The 18,085-nt window shown below is 32.9% G+C and overlaps 3 protein-coding genes across 3 annotated transcripts; all 3 read right to left on the bottom strand.

Annotated features, from left to right (window-relative positions):
• Window positions 1–2,081: 2,081 nt before the first annotated feature.
• On the bottom strand, window positions 2,082–3,107 carry LOC112011869 (calcium-binding protein CML37). The gene has a single exon (XM_024044208.2). It carries the CDS (start codon window positions 2,857–2,859, stop codon window positions 2,260–2,262), a length of 600 nt encoding a protein of 199 aa, XP_023899976.1. The 5' UTR covers window positions 2,860–3,107; the 3' UTR covers window positions 2,082–2,259.
• Window positions 3,108–7,641: 4,534 nt separating this feature from the next.
• LOC112011854 (putative calcium-binding protein CML19) lies at window positions 7,642–8,505 on the bottom strand. The gene has a single exon (XM_024044191.2). The coding sequence runs from the start codon at window positions 8,429–8,431 to the stop codon at window positions 7,835–7,837; it is 597 nt and encodes a 198-aa protein (XP_023899959.1). The 5' UTR covers window positions 8,432–8,505; the 3' UTR covers window positions 7,642–7,834.
• A 3,760-nt stretch (window positions 8,506–12,265) lies between these two features.
• Window positions 12,266–13,250, bottom strand: LOC112011858 (putative calcium-binding protein CML19). Its single transcript, XM_024044197.2, has one exon. The coding sequence runs from the start codon at window positions 13,015–13,017 to the stop codon at window positions 12,421–12,423; it is 597 nt and encodes a 198-aa protein (XP_023899965.1). The 5' UTR covers window positions 13,018–13,250; the 3' UTR covers window positions 12,266–12,420.
• Window positions 13,251–18,085: the final 4,835 nt, after the last annotated feature.

Here is an 18,085-nt window from a genome sequence, read left to right as displayed (position 1 = left end):
TCCGATGGAGATCGGTTTAGCGAGGTGGGTTCCGTTCCGATGGAGATCCGTTCCACGAAGATCAGCATGGATTATTGATGGGTTCCGATGGCGAGGTGGGTTCCGATGGAGATCGGCATGGATTGTTGATGGTGGGTTTTTCTTCAAATTTTTGTTTTTGTGATTGTTGTGATTGTTGATCGGCATGGATTGTTGGGATTGTTGTTGTGATTTGCTGGGGTGGCTGGGTTTGTTCACGGTGTAAACAACAACACTAAAAGAGACCCAAAAAAAAAAAAAAAAAAGGTGTTGACGGTAGTTTCTGGGTTGCCGGTGGTGGTGGCGGCAGCGGCAGCGGTGGTGGTGATTGTGGTTCTGACCAGAAGGAAAGAGAGAGAAAGAATAAATAATGTATAAATAATGTGTTGTAATGTATAATGGTAATTGTGAGAAATATTATTTTATTGTGTAAAAATATTATTTTAATGAGTATGATTGGGATATAAAAGTTGAGATGTTGGAGAATTGTAAAATTGTATTGTATAATTGAAAAAGTGACTTTTTGAAGTGGTAAAATAAGATAGGATTTAGAACCCGACTGTGGATGCTCTAAGCATTTGAATTTTGTAATTCCCCAATTAAACGAGGCAATATGCTACATAACGTTTCAATTCTGTATAATGTACGTATATGCTTCAGGTGATACATGTCATGTCTAAATTGTCGATTAGTTGTATAAGCTGTTTTTTTTTTTTTTTTTTGGGCTGAATTGACCTTTTCCCACTTGGTAATTACTATATCAGAATATGTGTAAAGTTCCTACTCCTATTATGCCTTGGAGGGTCTGGCTATGTAAGCACCGCGACAACGCTACACCTCGCAAAATTGTGGTTGCATCTCAATGGAATTTGAGACTATTGTTTAAGAGATTTTTGTTCTTTTCTTTTTTGTATATCTAAGCAATAATATATTTATTTGTGTGTTCATGACTTGATGTGTAAGTAATTAAATGTTAGTGATGTGCTACCTCATCACTTGGTTTTAGAAGGACACATTTGAATGGATTTTTTTTTTTTTGGGTTAAGAGAGAAAGAGTATACTCTTGGACTATCCAATAATTTTACTTTTTTTGGGTGAAAGCATCTGAATGATGTTAAGAAATCAAATGATTATGAGAAATATTAGATTCATTAGTTTAATTAATTAATAATCCCAACTGAGTATCAAGGACAATATACTAGCTAGATTGATTTTAGAGAGACTAATGAAGCAATATGAGTTGCCCCTAAGGTAGGTATTTTGTTTATTTTTAGACAGGATATTTCATGAGATATTTTCACGAGACTATACTCTCTTTTTTTTTTGGTAGAAAATAGAATTTCATTAGTACTAAACAGAGAAAACAAATTCAGTACACTGCCTATAGCAGTACATTCCACGGCAATCAGCCTCCAAAATAGGAATAAGATCCACAAGCGGATCAGTAAAAAACTCAAAATTAGAATCTAACACGAGGTCTAAGTTAGCAAGCCAATCTGCACTCCTGTTCACTTCCCTGTAGATGTGTCTGATGGTCACTTGATGGATTTGAGTAGCTAAGTACCTGCAGTCCTCCATAATTGAAGACACAACAGTGTTGGCTCTAGCTTGATGATTGAAAACATCCGCAATAGCTCCAACGTCTAATTCAATAACCACAGCATGGGCATTCATTTGCCGACATCTGGAAGTGCTGGCATAGAACGCGGAATCTACATATGCTATATGAGACAAGACTTGTAAGGCCATCTTTTAAGATAACTTTTTTTGTAGGTTTGGGTGTCTATTGTCGTTTTGCTCTTGTTGGATGAAGTGATTTATAATGGCACCGGCCATCAGGTAGTTGGGGTACGTGTTTTTACTTTACTATCTAGTTAATTATTTTAAACTTCCTTAATTTTTGGCTGGTCTAAAGACTTTAAACATAGACTATTATAGGATTCCACGATTTTTTTTTTTCTCGTCTTTTATGGTTTATAAGTTTTATTTTGCTGCATAATTGTATAAAGTATAAACAATAAGAGGAAAAAAAAAGAAGCAAGTCGAGGAGGGGCCAGAGGAAGTGGAAAGAAAGAAAAAATTCGGAGTGATATAAGCTGATTATTCTACAAGATTATGGAAATCTTTTCTTTACCGATGTGTAATAAGCAAAAGAATGAACTAATTAACAAGTAACAAAGACCAATCATTGAAGGAAACGGACAAATATCCTCAGTGAATACTAATACTATTAGATATGAATTAGCGCATCATAATTCGGAACTCATCAAAGCTCAGGACACCGTCTCCATTGAGATCAAACATTCGAATCATGGCTTTGCAATCCTGAGTAGACTTGGACTCGCCGAGTCGACTCAGCATCCTCTTCAAGCTTGTGGCGGTGATACAACCTGACCCCTCCATCTCATACTTTCCAAAAGCCTCTCTCAGCTCCTCATTCTTGTCTTCCTCTCCCCCTGCGTCCATTAGCTTCTGGAATTCCTCAAAATCGAGCTGCCCATCTCCATTCAAATCACATGTTTTCACGGCTGCTTCTGCCTCATCCATTGACAGCTCGCCCCCAACAGTTCTCACACAGCTTTGTAATTCAGGAGGAGATATTTTACCATCTCCATCCTCGTCAAAGTAATCAAACACACTTCGAAGCTCGCTGCAGTGGTTTTTGCTTGCATTGGAAGCAGTCGGTGAAAGAGAACGTTTATCCGCCTTTCTCCTTGGAGACAATTTACTACGTAATCTTCCCAAAGTAGATTTTTTCGGTGAACTTGAACTAGGCTTTTCTTCCAATATTGAAATTGGAGTAGAGGAGGAAGAAGAAGCTGCATCGTGTGTGTTCTTCATGATGAAACCAAGATTAATTGAAGGCAGTTTGCTAAATCAAAGAACTTTGAACTGGTTATATACTTGGAACTTAGAAATTAGTTTGAATGAATGTAACCACCAGCAAGGTTGGCTCTATAATATAGAAGGAAATATCAAGTTAGAAATAGAATGATGAGTTTGAAACACGCGGAAAAGGGAATCCTAAAAGCGGAAAGGAGAATAAAGGTATGACGATATAATGAAATAACTGATGATGTTGTGGAGCACAATGACAGACTCGTGGAAAAGATTTTATATATGGCCTTCTAATGGGAATATGGTTGGATGTTATGCAGAACACGGTTTTGAGGTGTCACACCGAATAACATATTTAAAGTATGATATTTTGCCAGTTGTTTTTTATAAGGGGAGATTACGACGACCATGACGTGGATAAGATATATGTAGTATATAATATGAGTAGGATTCAATGGCAATAGCGAGTGAAGGGATGAGAGTGTGAGAGTATATATTGACTTTTTGACTTTTCTGGACACTTTGGGAATTTTCTTGTTTTTTTTTTTTTTCTCCTCTGTACTGTTCTTCCTTTGTACATTTGTGATCGTAATTGTGGACGTGGAGGCACTCAGCAGTCAGCAGTCAGCAGTGTCGTACAATAAGTAACTCATAGTATCTGTCGTAGTTGGTCACCACCATTGGAATTATTTACGACAATCAAATAGAGAAAAACAGGTATTAACGGTCAGAACTGTCTAAAGAAAGCGTGTTTTCTAGCAACAAACGAAATAAATTGGGATTAGTAATTTAGTATATCTTAATTCTTAAACTTTTATAGTATCTCTAACTATGAATATGATTATCTTTATAGTAGTATGGTTTTATTTATGCTATGTTCACCGTTCACAATAGTGACTCATACACTGAAAAACAGTACGTACATGCAGTCCCAGTTGGTACCAGCATATTTTAGTTTTTTAAAGACCGTCTTTTGTCTTCTCTTTTTTTTTTTTCAATATAATCACAGACCATCTTTTATTATATATAACTTACATTTGCTTTTAAAATGTCAGATCGTGTAGGAAATTGGGCAAGATCTGTCACAATTCAAGTGTGGCCTTGCTCATCTCTTATGTAAAGTGATACGAATATACGATATCCATGAAGTATTTTCCCCTTCAAGTTCATCGTGGTTTAGTTTGACAGAATTTCATCTTTTATTTTAAACATTTTAGAGCAGCACACAAGTACTACTGCATCCCTTCTTACTATCAATGAGAATTACGACCCTGATGTACATGGGATGATCCTGAGTCATTCCTCAACAAGATAGATCTAGAGGTTTGCTTGCCTTTTTGAGTATGTCATCTATACTCATATTAACAAAGATCTTCTATGGTTTTTGGATATCTATTTTCTAGGAAGGTCTACTCCTTGGAAGCATACGATTGAAGGTAAGAATGCTTTTTTTTTTTTTTTTTGGGTGTGGATATAGGCTTAATTTACCTTAGGGCAACAACAAATGATTTTGTATTTGAAATAATTATAGTATCACACACTTTGTCATAATTGTCTTATATGACTGACTATGATTAGTTGTATGTCACTATCACAGAGACTCACAATTTTTCTCTATTAATCTTTTTTTTTTTATTACTCACAATCTGCTACGTAGAACAATCGTGGTGAAGTGTATAAAAATGTATACAACTTGAATTATTCTTGTATTTAATGAAGACGGGAAAAGAAGAAAAGTAAAGCAAAAAATACTAATGTGTCATTGGTTGGAGAAGCAGTTCCTATCCTCTTTTCTTTTGACTAGTGATAAAGATCTTTAGAAAGAGAATTGCAGCTAGGTTCTGTATATACATGTTACTTGTCAAACCAAAAAGGAAAAAAAAAAAATGTATCTACGTCTCATGTTCTTTTCCAACCCAGCTAAAATCCTATTGATCTTATTACTGTAATACTTGGTGTTAAATACAGATGAAATTGAAAATATATCCTTTAGAACACATATAGAACTTCTAATGGAATGTCAGAGCTAGGCATTTCTAGGGCTTAAATTCATCTAGCGTAAGCATTTGAATTTTGTGATTCCCCAAGTATACAAGAGGAATATCCTTAAGTCAACCATGTAAATCACGGGTACGTTCTTTGGGTGATATACGTCAACCATGTGTATAAACTGGTTGACCTTTTCCCACCTGCTAATTACTAAATCTAACAGTATCTGCACCCATTCTTGTATAATAGAAAAAAAGATGAATTTTTCATATTTAAACTACAAAACTTTTCACATCAATCCTTTTAAAATGATGTATATTTACACATTAGCTACAGTAACAGTGTATATATACACGTTTACTATAGCTGTGTATATTATTATTTTATTATTTTCACAATTTCGCACATTCTTCTCTCTCTCTTCTTCGTGTGCAAAACGAACTCAGTTTCAGACTTCTCCTCTCCTCATCTTCTTTTTCCTCATATACGCACAAACACACCCACACAAACATACCCAGACAAACACATCCATACAGACAAATTAACACAAGAATACGCAAACACACCGGACAAACCAATAAAGAGAAAGGGATCAGTGTTGGTGTTGGTTATTTGTAGATCAGTGGATTGGTGCTGATGGCGAAGATCAAAGTTTGTGGGTCGTTGGAAATGGGTCTAGATACTTTTGGATCGGTGCTTCTAGGTTGAGCGTAATGGGTTTTGATGCTTGTGGATCGATGCTGGTAGCAGAGATCGGTGCTTGTGAGTCATCGAAGATCGGTGCTTGTGGTGGAGAGGTGATCTAATCGTGAGAGAAAAAGAAGAAAAAGAAGATGCTTGTGGAGGAGAGGTGATCTGACCGTGATCATGAAAGGAAGAAGAAGAAGAAAAAGAAAAAGAGGGACAAGAGATTGATCTGAGAGATGAGATGAGGATAAATGAAAAATATAAAGAGATAGGGACAAAAGAAAAGATAAAGAGATAGAGACAAAAGAAAAATATAAAATAATAATAAACACTAAAAAAATATTATTATTTAAATAGAATAAATTGTAAAATAGATAAACTAATGTAGATGCTTTTGAAAAATGGTAGTGTAAAATAAATAAAAAATAAGTTCTTAGTGTAAAATAGACGGAAAATTTAGCCAGACTGATGCAATTGCTCTAAAGGTATAAAAGTTCCTTATGCTATTATGCCTCAACGGATCCTGCTGTGTGAGCAATGTGACAACGCTACTTCTCACAAAGTTGTGGTTACCCTCAATGGAATACGAAACCCTAAATTTTAGAGAGTTCTGTTTCTCTTCTTTTTATGTATGTAAGGAATAATATACTTTTTTGTGTGTCCATGACTTAATGTGTTAGTAAATGACTAAATGCCAATGCTTGTCACTTGGTTTTAGAAGGATAAAGCTTTGTGAAGATGGCATCTAAATGATTTTTGTGTTGTTGTTGTTGTGAAGGCATCTGAATGATGTTAAGTACTCATACTATTATGAGAAATTTAGATTCATTAGTTTGATAAACTGGCGTTACCTATCACGGACGGTATAATAGATTGATTTTAGAATGATTTTAGAATGATTAATGAAGCAATATGTGTTATTTCTTTAGTTAAGAACTCAGACTTGATGTTAAGAACTCAAGGAAGATAGCATCTGAGTGATGTTAAGAACCCAAGCTATTATGAGAAATTTATATTCATTAATTAGTTTGATCAATTAATGATAGTGTTCAAGGGAGTTCTTAATTATCTAGGACAATATCAATAGATTGATTTTAGAATAACTAATGAAGAAATATGTGTTGCCACTAAGGTAAGTATTCTAAATTACCCCCCCGCCCCCCTCCCACCATTGGTGTGGATGGTGTATGAGCTCATTAGTATGAGTTCGTGATGCAAATTTGGAGGTCTAAATTTCAATCCACCACATCAACAACTCAAAAGGTTTTTGAGTTGTTTTAACAACGGGAGGTAGAATAATTTGTCAAAGATTAGGGAACCACTTCAATATATATAGAATTAAGGGATATCAATATAAATAATGAAAGTTTCCTTGTAATGGCATCAGGTTGTTGGGATGTTGTTATTTTGGTTGAGTTTGGATTGTGTCTGGCGTCTTTGCATCTGGTGTTTAAACATTGGATCTTGTACATTATTCACGAGACCCGCAAGTACTTTTTTTAGCAAAAACAACTTTAAAACTTTATTCCATGGCACTATTCACACATTTAAAAATTATTTTGCTACAGTATTTTCAATTTTCAGTTTTTAGTTTTTAATTTTCAATAATAAACGGTATTTAAATAGACCATTGATTATCTCTAGTTAGTTCAAACTTCCTTTTTGGTAGGTTTAGGCCTAAACATAGAATATTGTAGGATTCAACGACGAATTTTTTTATTCAAAAGTTTTATTTTGCTAAAAAAATGGTCTTCTATAATGCCGTGAAAGTCTGAAAAAAGCACACACAAATACTCTCTTGATAGAACAAAAACTAAATTATTAGCTTTTGGTAATAAGCCTCAATTTTACGAGAATTTTCCTGAATTCATAAGGAGATAAACTAGAATCTTTAAAAAAAAAAAAACTGATAAAAAGTATGTATTTTTATTAATATGAAAACTAAATTGTCTTTGAAGACTACAATGTGTTTAAATAATAAAAAGAAAATCTAGGGTAGTTAAAAATCCTAAGACAGCTACGAAAGCATATAAAACTCTTATTTGACTATAAAACATTAAAAACATCTAAAATAAAGAAATAAATCACAAAAACTTAAAATAACAAAAATTATATAAAAATACTAAAATTAAATATCAAAATGTGTCGTACATCATTCTAAGTATAGGCAAAGTGCTGATTAGTGGAATCTTTTCTTTACAAATGTGTAATTGACAAAAGAGACGAAAAGAATGAAGTGAAGAACAATACATCATTGAAGGAAACGGACAAATAATCTCGGTAAGCAGCAACGGAATATGAATTAGCGCATCATAGTTCGGAACTCATCAAAGCTCAGGACACCGTCTCCGTTGAGATCAAACCTTCCAATCATGGCTTGGCAATCCTTAGTAGACTTGGACTCACCGAGTCGACTCAGCATTCTTTTCAAGCTTGTGGGGGTGATGCAGCCTGACCCTTCCATCTCATACATCCCAAAAGCCTCTTTGAGCTCCACATTCTTGTCTTCCTCTCCCCCTGCGTCCATTAGCTTCTGGAATTCCTCGAAATCGATCTGCCCATCTCCATTCAAATCACATGTTTTCACTGCTGCTTCTGCCTCATCCATCGACATCTCGCTCCCAACAGTGACCACACAGCTTCGTAATTCAGAAGGAGATATTTTACCATCTCCATCCTCGTCAAAGTAATCAAACACCCTTTGAAGCTCGCTGCAGTTGTTTTTGCTTGCATTGGAACCAGTTTGTGAAAGTGAATTCCTATCCGCCTTTCTGCTTGGAGATAATTTAAGACGTAATCTTCCCAAAGCTAATTTTTTCGGTGAACTTGAACTGGTCTTTTCTTCCAATATTGTAATTGGAGTAGAGGAAGAAGAAGCTGCATCGCGTGTGGTCTTCATGATAAAACCTGGATTAATTGAAGGCACTTGGGTATATAGTTGAACTTGAAATTAGTTTGAAAGAAATGTAACAACGAACAAGGTTGGCTCTTTATATAGAGAGATATATAACACATGCGGAAAAAAGAGAATAAAGGTAACTGGTGATGGTGCGGCAGGAACACGGTTTTGACGTGTCACATCACACGGAGTATGTATTTATGGTATGATGTTCTTTTATTTTTCTGGACCGCCAGTTGTTTTCTAGAAGATGAGATTACGACGACCATGACAATTGTTGATAAGATCAGGTGTATAATTCTATAAGATGAGTTGGATTCAGTGGCAGTAGCGAGTGAAGGGATGAGGATATATTTAGGCTTTTTGTCTATCGAGACACTTCGGGGACTTTCTTGTTTATTTTTTAATCTCTGAATTGTTCTTTCCTTTGACTATAGGGAAACCTTAACTGCAATTGATCGTACATTTGTAATTGCAATTTTAAACGTGGAGTGTCGTATAATAACTAACCCATAGTACCGTTGTCGCTCACCACCGTTGGATTCATTTAACGACAATCAAATAGAGAAAAACAGGTATTTGCTTCTCTCTATCCTACCTTTCTAAGATATTTATTATTTTTTAACAATTAACGGTCAAAACTGTCTAAAGAAAGCGTGTTTTCTAGCAACAAACGAAATAGATAGGGATTAGTATATCCTAAACTTTATTGTTTAACTGAGAATGGTTCTCGTGGTTTAATCGTTTTGAAATTATTTTACAAATATCTCTTCTCTAACTATGAATGTGATTATCTTTATACTACGTAGTTTGGTTTTATGTTATGTTTACTGATGTCACGGAAGTTTGAAGAGAAGCACACACGATACTCTCTTGATGAAACAGAAACTAAACTGTCAGTTTCTGGTAGTAAACCTCGAATCCACGAGGAGTTTCCCTGAATCCACAAGGAGATAAAATTGGAATTCACCAGAAGAGAAAATTGACAAAATGTCTGTGTTTATTGATAATAGTCTAATTTGCCTCTGACGGCTACAAACATATAAATACTGAGCAAAAACGTTTAAAACCCTAATTCGCACTAATTAAGCGATTAGGTGACAAAATTACCGAATTTTACCAAAAATAGCAAAATTGAGTTAAATGCAGAATCATAAACTACTGACCTTAAAGGTCATCCCAAAACAGACGGGACCTTATTCTGACTTTTAAACTAAAAGTTATTAAGGAAAAAACAAATTTTACTATAAATAGCAAAAACACTGTTTTCGGGGCCTTAACGTAGGAATTTGCCTAAAATTTGGCGACGTTCATAGCTATGACTCTGGACCAGAACGTCGTTTCCCTTCAACCTGCCAAATTTCATGCAATTCCGACACTGTTACCTCTGATGGCCCCTACTGGCACCCCCCTTTGATCTTGTGTTGTGACTTCCTGCGCCCTTACTGCTCCAGGAAGGCATGTGCTGTCTGTTCTACATCATTCACAGTTCACAATAGTGACTAATACCATGAAAAACAGTAAGTACATGCAGTTGGTACTAGCATATTTTACAGACCATCTTTTGTCTTCTCTTGTTTTTTCAATAATCATCACTTATTCACTTATTACATTCGTTCCTAAAATATCAGATCGTGAAGGAAATTGGGCAACATCTGTCAGAATTCAAGTGTGGCCTTGCTCATCTCTTCTGTAATATTACGATATCCATCAAGTAATTTCCTCTTCATGTTCATCATGATTTTTTTTGACAAAATTTCATCTCTTATTTTAATGCAACACACAAGTGCATCCCTTACTATCAATGAGAATTACGACTCTGATGTTCAGGATGCATGATATTGAGACATTCCTCAACAAGATAGATCCATAGGTTTTTTTGCCTTTTTTAATATGTCATCCAGTAGACTATGGGTCCATTTAGATACAGCTTATTTTGTTAAAAATTAAAAATTAAAAATACTGTAATAAAATAATTTTTAAAAGTAAAAATAGTACCGTGGGACCAACATTTTTTTTTTTTAATAAAGTAGTTGTGGGTCCCGTGAACAATGCATAAACAGTGCACAATGTCTCATGCACAGTATAATCCGTGTGTATGAATAGTGCGGGTTACTGTTCATGTCACATGAACAGTGCAGGTTACTGTTCATGTCACATGAACAGTGCAAGAGGCGCTAAAAATAAAATAAAAATAAAAATGCAAAAAACAAAAACGCAAACGCAGGGTGAGAAAACACAAATCCAAACACTCACTATGTCATCTTAACAAAGATCTATGGTTTTTGGATATCTATTTTCAAGGAAGGTCTACTCCTTGGAAGTTTTTTCTTTTTTTTTTTTCAAACAATTTGCATTTGGAATAAAGGAAAAGTTAACGGATATCCTAAGTTTATTGGTTTAGGAACTATGCTTTTATATTTCTCATGAAAGTGATATTAAAATTTTATTAAAATAGTCTATTAACTATTGGGTCCTAAATAATATTAATTATCACCAAAATTACTAATTCCAATAGCAATCACACATAAGAACACAATATTTATGTAGAAAATTTTAACTGTTTGAAGGGAAAAAAAAACCACAGGATAAACTCTGAATCAATTCACTATTATTAAATCAATTATAATAATTTTCAAGTTTATGCCTAACTTGAGAACTACCAAATACAATATAAATCCTCTTGTGTATGTCCCATGGCTAAAAAAAATCTCATTTTTTTCTTTGCTCTCATACACATTAATTATTTATTTCTATCTTTCTTCTCTTCTTCTTTCTCTTTTCCACATAACTCTCCTTGGCTATCTCTTTCTATGCAGCACCTCTTTCTTTGGCACTTTGCAACATCAAACAAAATTTTATAAATTCTCCTTGATTTGCGTGCTTTACAAAAAATGTTGCTGACAAAACCCAAACCTTGTTGTCTCTCTCCTTGGGTTACCTCCCAAGCGAGAACCCTTTTTTTCTCTTTCTTGATTTCACGCTTTATTTTCCCTCTTCCGTTAGGGAGAACCCTTGGGCCGAAACCATCAAGTTCTTTACAGCATTTTCTATTTATAAAACTCTTTTTCTATTATCTCTAGAATAAGGAATACATTACTTTTTTAACAAATAATAAACTTTCATTTCACACTAAGGAATAGTCTTTCATTCCACACCAAAGAAATCCAAATTAATTTTTCCTTCTTCAACAAGGAAACTCAATTAACTTTCAAAATCACAATTGGAATTTGAGGCAATTTTTCAACATTAACAAATGCTTTAAAAGCATCCGTTAACAAGATCATTGGAATAATTCTATTACCATAGAGTTTCACGCTACCACAATTGTTTTATGTGACTAACTATGATTGAATGTTTATAATTGTCATATGAATTCAAAAAAAAAAAATTTCTATCACGTAAAACAGTTGTGACAAAGTATGTGAAAATGTGCGCTATGCTTATATTTGATATGGCCAAGGGAAAAAAAAAGAAAAGTAAAGTAAAATATATTAACGTGTCATTGCTTGGAGAAGCAATTCCAATCCCCTCTTCTTTTGGCCGATGATAAAGATATTTAGATAATTGCGGCTAGCTAGGCACTATATATCTATATATAAGCAAGGGATGTCAATATAAATAATGGAAATTTCTTTGTAATGGCGTCAGCCATCAGGTTGTTGGGATGTTGTTACTATATTATGATTATTATCTCTAGTTAGTTCAAAGCGCCCTTTTCGGCGGGCCCAAACATAGGATATTGTAAGATTCAACGATTTTTGTTTTCAGAAGTTTTATTTTGCTGAAAAAAGTTTTCCGAGAAATTGTTAGTAAAGGATTTCAGTATAGGCAAAGGTCAAAAAATATAAGTTGATTGATGGAATCTGAATTTCTGTACAAATATGTAACTGACAAAAGATGAAAAAAATGAAGTGAATCGAAGAACAATGCATGCATCATTGAAGGAAACGGACGAATAATCTCGATTAGCAGCAATGGAATATGAATTAGCGCATCATAGTTTGGAACTCATCAAAGCTCAGGACGCCATCTCCATTGAGATCAAACATTCGAATCATGGCTTCGCAATCCTCAGTAGACTTGGACTCACCGAGTCGACTCAGCATCCTCTTCAAGCTTGTGGGGGTGATACAACCTGACCCCTCCATCTCATACTTTCCAAAAGCCTCTCTCAGCTCCTCATTCTTGTCCTCCTCTCCTCCTGCCTCCATTAGCTTCTGAAATTCCTCGAAATCGAGCTGCCCATCTCCATTCAAATCACATGTTTTCACGGCTGCTTCTGCCTCATCCATTGACAGCTCGCCACCAACAGTCCTCACACAGCTTTGTAATTCAGAAGGAGATATTTTACCATCTCCATCCTCGTCAAAGTAATCGAACACCCTTTGAAGCTCGCTGCAGTAGTTTTTGCTTGCACTGGAAGCAGTTTCCTCCTTTCTCCTTGGAGACAATTTACTACGTAATCTTCCTAAAGCTGATTTTTTTGGTGAAGTTGAACTAGGCTTTTCTTCCAATACTGTAATTGGAGAAGAGGAAGAAGAAGAAGAAGAAGAAGAAGAAGCTGCATCGTATGTGGTCTTCATGATGAAACCCGGATTAATTAAAGGCAGTTTGCTAAATCAAAGAACTTTGAACTGGTATATACTTGAACTTAGAAATTAGTTTGAACGAATGTAACAACCAACAAGGTTGGCTTTTTATATAGAGAGAGATATCAAGTTATATAGAAATAGAATGATGAGTTCGAAACTCCGAAACACAAGCGGAAAAGGAATCCCGAATGGGAAAGGAAAATAAAGGTGTGATGATATAAGTGATGACGTTGTGGATCGTGACTATAGACTTGTGGTGGAAAGATTTTATATATATTTTTTGAGACCAATATTTTTTCAGTCGTGTTTTTTCAGTATAATAATGGTTTTGACTTTTGACTTTTGCAGACCGCCAATTGTTTTTTTAATTTACGAGACGGGGGTAACGATGACCATGATGATTGTTCATCAGATATATAATAGGACTTAGTGGCAATTATTTTTGTCCATTTGCAGGGCTGGCTCTACGATTAAGTGACAGTAGCGCCCTGACTTGCAAAGAAAACAAAAACTAACTTGCAAAAAAAAAAAAAAAAAAAATTATATACTAAATTAATCTATTGTAACTACTTAATAAAAATATTAAACACTTTGATTTGAAAATTAAAATAATTTGAATTCAACAAAAATAAGACTAATGTTAGAATAAATTTTAGTTACAAAATTGGTTATAATTTAAGATTACAACCTTACTCAATACCTTTTTATAGGAGGTGAATTTTGACAAATTCACCATTGGATTATATATTCTTCTTATATCTTCCATACTTGCAAAATTTTTAGAAAATTAAAAATTAATAGCTGTGTCACCAATATATTATTTAAATTTTAAGTTTTTATAGTCTAAAATTATGCATAAAATATAAGCTTATAGATCATATAATAAATAATATCTGATTGACACAAAATTTAATATGTATATTAAGAAACATGTAATTTAATTATTAAATTTTTAAAATATGTAGTAATGTTTATTTTATTAAGTAAAATTGTAGCTTTAGGCTACAACCAATTTTGTAGTAAATTTTGTCCCTAATGTTATATACTTATATCCGTAACATTTTAAGAATAATTTCACAAAAAATTCTATGTAATAAGTTGTTAATGATTCTAATTTAGACCCAATATTGACATCAATTTTTTACACACCAATAATAGCTTTTTGCATAAGATTTATTATAAAAAATATTGTAAACATAGCATTACTCCAAAAATAATTTTGGCCCCCTAAACATAATCCTTAACCCCCTTTTTTTTAAGCTTAATAACATCAGTAAAAATTAGCTCAAATATCAACAAAATAACCCCCCAAAAAAAAAATACTAGACCAAATAACAACAATAATAAGTGAACAAATTATTCAACAAAAAACCTATTCTAAAATAAAAAGATAAAAATCTCTAATAATTTAAATTTGTAACTCGTTCACTCATTCAATAAAAATAATCTATAATTTTATTTTTCCTTAAAAAACAATACCAATAAAAATATTGTGGTTGTGAATTCTTTTTTTCTTTTTTCTTTTTTTTTTTTCTTTTTTGATAAACTAGTTGTGAATTCTTCTTGGTGTGATGGCAGTTACGCTCTCATTGGTTTTGCGCACAATTGCAACAATTTTACTCTCTTTAGTGACTTGGTTTTCAGTTATAGCAAATAACTCCATTTTTTTCTTCTCGATTATTATTTTAGACTCTCACTCACTTTTTCACTCTCATTTCAACATTCTCAGTTCCTACTTTATCTGTTATCCATCTATTTTCTCTTTATTAATAGAAACAAATTGTAATATTGTATATATTTGCACATTTTTTTGTGACGTTAATATATTGAAATGATCTCTTTATTAAATTTTTTATAATTTAAATTTCTTAATAATCAACCTAAAAAAATTCCTAAAGTTATCATTGTCTGTTTGAGAATAAATTATTTTTAGTAGCCTACTTGCAAAGATTCTATGAAAAAATATAGTTTTTTATAATTTATTTTAAAAAAAGTAATAAAAATTAGATTATTTAAAACTATAAATAAAATAAAATAAAACAAAACAAACAAACAAACGTAAGACAAAGGGTAAAAAAAAAAAAAACAAAACAAAACTTTTTCAATAATTTCCAAACACAAACTATATCAGAGACTTTTTGGGACGCTTCGGGAATTTTCAAAATTTTCCCCTAATACCGTTCTTTCCTTTGACCGTAGGGAGATCTTAACTGCTATTGATTACACATTTGTAATCGTAATTGTAGACTTGGAGGCACTCTGCAGTGACATAGAATAGCGGTAGGTAACACATGGTTAATGGAATTATTTACGACAATCAAATAAAGAAAAACAGATATTAGGAAGTGTTCAGTACATCTATTTAAACACATATTTTTAACTTTTAAAAAATATTAAATATATTTTTATATATTTTTTCATCTACATATATTTTTAAATAATAAAATATATATTTTTAAACACCTATATCATACACCGCTAAACTTTGCTTCTCTCTGCCTTTCCTTTATCGGATATTTAATACTTAACAATTGACGGTCAAAACTGCGTAAAGAAAGCGTGTTTTCTAGCAACAGAAGAAAAGAAAAAAGATTAGTATACTTTAAACTTGTACGGAACATGGCAGCTTGGATACATCATGCAGGTAGCTAGGCCTAGCTAGGTGACTCGGGTCAGGCCTGAGACCCCTACAAGAGAAAGCCCTCTCAAATCTGAGAGGTGAGAGAATCTTCACGAGCTTATCTAAATTTTTGTTCCATATGAATGATGAATATTATTTTTAACTTTTTTTTATTAACTTTTTTTTAAATACACTTTAGAATAAATTTTTTATTATTTTCTTTATTTTATTTAAATATTATTTTTTTATTTATTTTTTTTAATCATCCTTTATTCTTCCTATGTTCGATCTCAACAATTATATTTTTCAATAAAAAATATTATATCCACAACATTTTTCGTAATACTTTCACAAAAATAACAACAAAATTTTATGTGAAAAATTGTTACTAGTTCTAATTTGAACTCACTACTAAAATTATTTTTTTACTCACCAATATTAGCTAATAACAATCTATTTCTTAAAATTTATTATGAAAATATTGTGGTAGTATTTCTTAATTGTCATTTCTTATTATTTATATTATTTTCCTTTCAATTTCATCCATACGTCTTTTTTTTCTTTCTTTTTTTCTCTTGTTTTTTCTCCACCACACATGTATACCCACTCTAGCTCCCTTTTTTTTCATTTTCTACTTGATTCCAGACTTTCTAGATCTCTCTCTCTCTCTCTCTCTCTCTCCTTTTTCTTTTTCTACTTGATTCTAGAACATTCTCTAGCTCTCTATGTGATAAGAAACAAAGAAAGAACAAGTGAGAGATATCTTGCTTGCTCCACCATTGATCGAAGGATACATGCAGGCGCAGAATCTTGCTTGTTCCACCGTTGCTAGCTCTCTATCCTTTTCTTTTCTTTTCTTTCTTTCTTTTTTTTTTTTTTTTTGCTTTTACTGTTATGATTTAATTAATTTTAAGATTGTGTTTTTGAGTTTGTATTTAATTATGCTTTAGTTTAGAGATGTTTAAGAAAAATGATTGTTGTGTTTATAGCCGTTGTGAGAGGAGAGAGAAAGAATTGTTTTTTATTGAGTTGTAAGATTTTTTTTTAAGTAGAAAAATTCATTTGGAGCTACTACAATGTTTTCTATATCTAGAGAAGTACTGAAGCAACTTCAAAAAAAAAAAAAAATTGGAAAAGTTTTGCATTTGGAGAATCTGTTGGAACTGATTTTTGGAGTTTGTTCTCCAAAAAATAGATTTAGCTAATCTATTGGAGATGCTCTAAATTTACAAATTTAATTGTTTAGGTTGTGCAAATTGTTGTCAACAATCATAAGAAAAATATAATTCATATTCATTTGTTATCGTTTTGAAGTACCACCAATTGCATTATTTTTTACATTATTTTGTAAGTTTTTTTAGTAAAATTTGGACTAATTTTAGCATTTTTCACAAAAAAGAATTATAGATTAATAGAAATTCAACCCAATCACCATTAAGTAAATGAAAAATACTAAAGTTACTACAAAATACTTAGAAACTGATGTGGCAATGAAAGACCAAAACATAATAAATGAATGTTTAAATCAATATTTTTTATTGACTACGCCTCAGTTTTGTAAGGCTTATCCCTAACATCGTTCAAATTGTATTGAGCTAGTCCTATGCCCAACCCAAACTACACGGGCTGGCATGCTCTAGTTCTAGGACCGGAGCATGGGATAGATTAAGTAGCCATTTGGATACAGCTGAAATGCAGTGCATCTGCGTTTCAACGGTTTTTTTTTTTTTTTTTTTCATTGAGAAGCACGTTTCAGTGCTTTCCAGTGGATCCCGTGCATTGTTTATGGGACTCACAAACCTTTTTTTTCAACAAAATTATCATTAAAAATAGGTCTCACGATACTATTCACACATTTAAAAATTATTTTACTACAGTATTTTTAGTTTTTATTTTTCAACAAAATAAGTGATATCCAAATGGACATAAGAATCGTTGTAGAAGACCAAAAGATCTAGCGCTAGCTAAGAATGTTTAACAATATTCAAATCAAGCAAGCACTCAATGTTCTACTGCAAGCAAAGACCTCAACTTGGTAGTAAAGGTAATCAAGTAAAGCAAGCGAATTGGCAATAATTTTTCCAATCGTAGCAGGAAAACTGAGATCCTCATGCATTGCCTCTGTTTCTAAAGATAAGGTTTGGAGGATCGGGCGATTCGGGCCGTGTCAGAGAATAACCACAACAACGCTATTCCTTGCAAAGTTGTGGTTAACCTCAATAGAATAGACACTCTAAATTTCAGAGATTTATGTTTCTTTCCTTTTATGTATGTAAGCAATAATATACTTATTTATGTGTCCATAACATGTGTTAGTAAATGTCAGTGTTGTGTTTCCTTGTCACTTGGTTTCAAAAGGATATTGCTTTGTGAAGATGGCATTTTTTTTTTGTGTGTTTGTGTGAAGGTATCTAAAATCTAAATAATGTTTAGAACTCA

The sequence above is a fragment of the Quercus suber genome, unplaced genomic scaffold (genome assembly GCF_002906115.3).
Source record: "Quercus suber isolate HL8 unplaced genomic scaffold, Cork oak 2.0 scaffold_341, whole genome shotgun sequence".
NCBI lineage: Eukaryota > Viridiplantae > Streptophyta > Magnoliopsida > Fagales > Fagaceae > Quercus > Quercus suber.
Note: the sequence above shows the minus strand (reverse complement) of the source record. Positions and strands in the feature narration are given on the sequence as shown.

What these genes read in the sequence shown, in the direction of transcription:
- LOC112011869 (XM_024044208.2), bottom strand. Translation starts at nt 2,859, where the DNA reads ATGAAGAACACACACGATGCAGCTTCTTCTTCCTCCTCTACTCCAATT.
- LOC112011854 (XM_024044191.2), bottom strand. Translation starts at nt 8,431, where the DNA reads ATGAAGACCACACGCGATGCAGCTTCTTCTTCCTCTACTCCAATTACA.
- LOC112011858 (XM_024044197.2), bottom strand. Translation starts at nt 13,017, where the DNA reads ATGAAGACCACATACGATGCAGCTTCTTCTTCTTCTTCTTCTTCTTCT.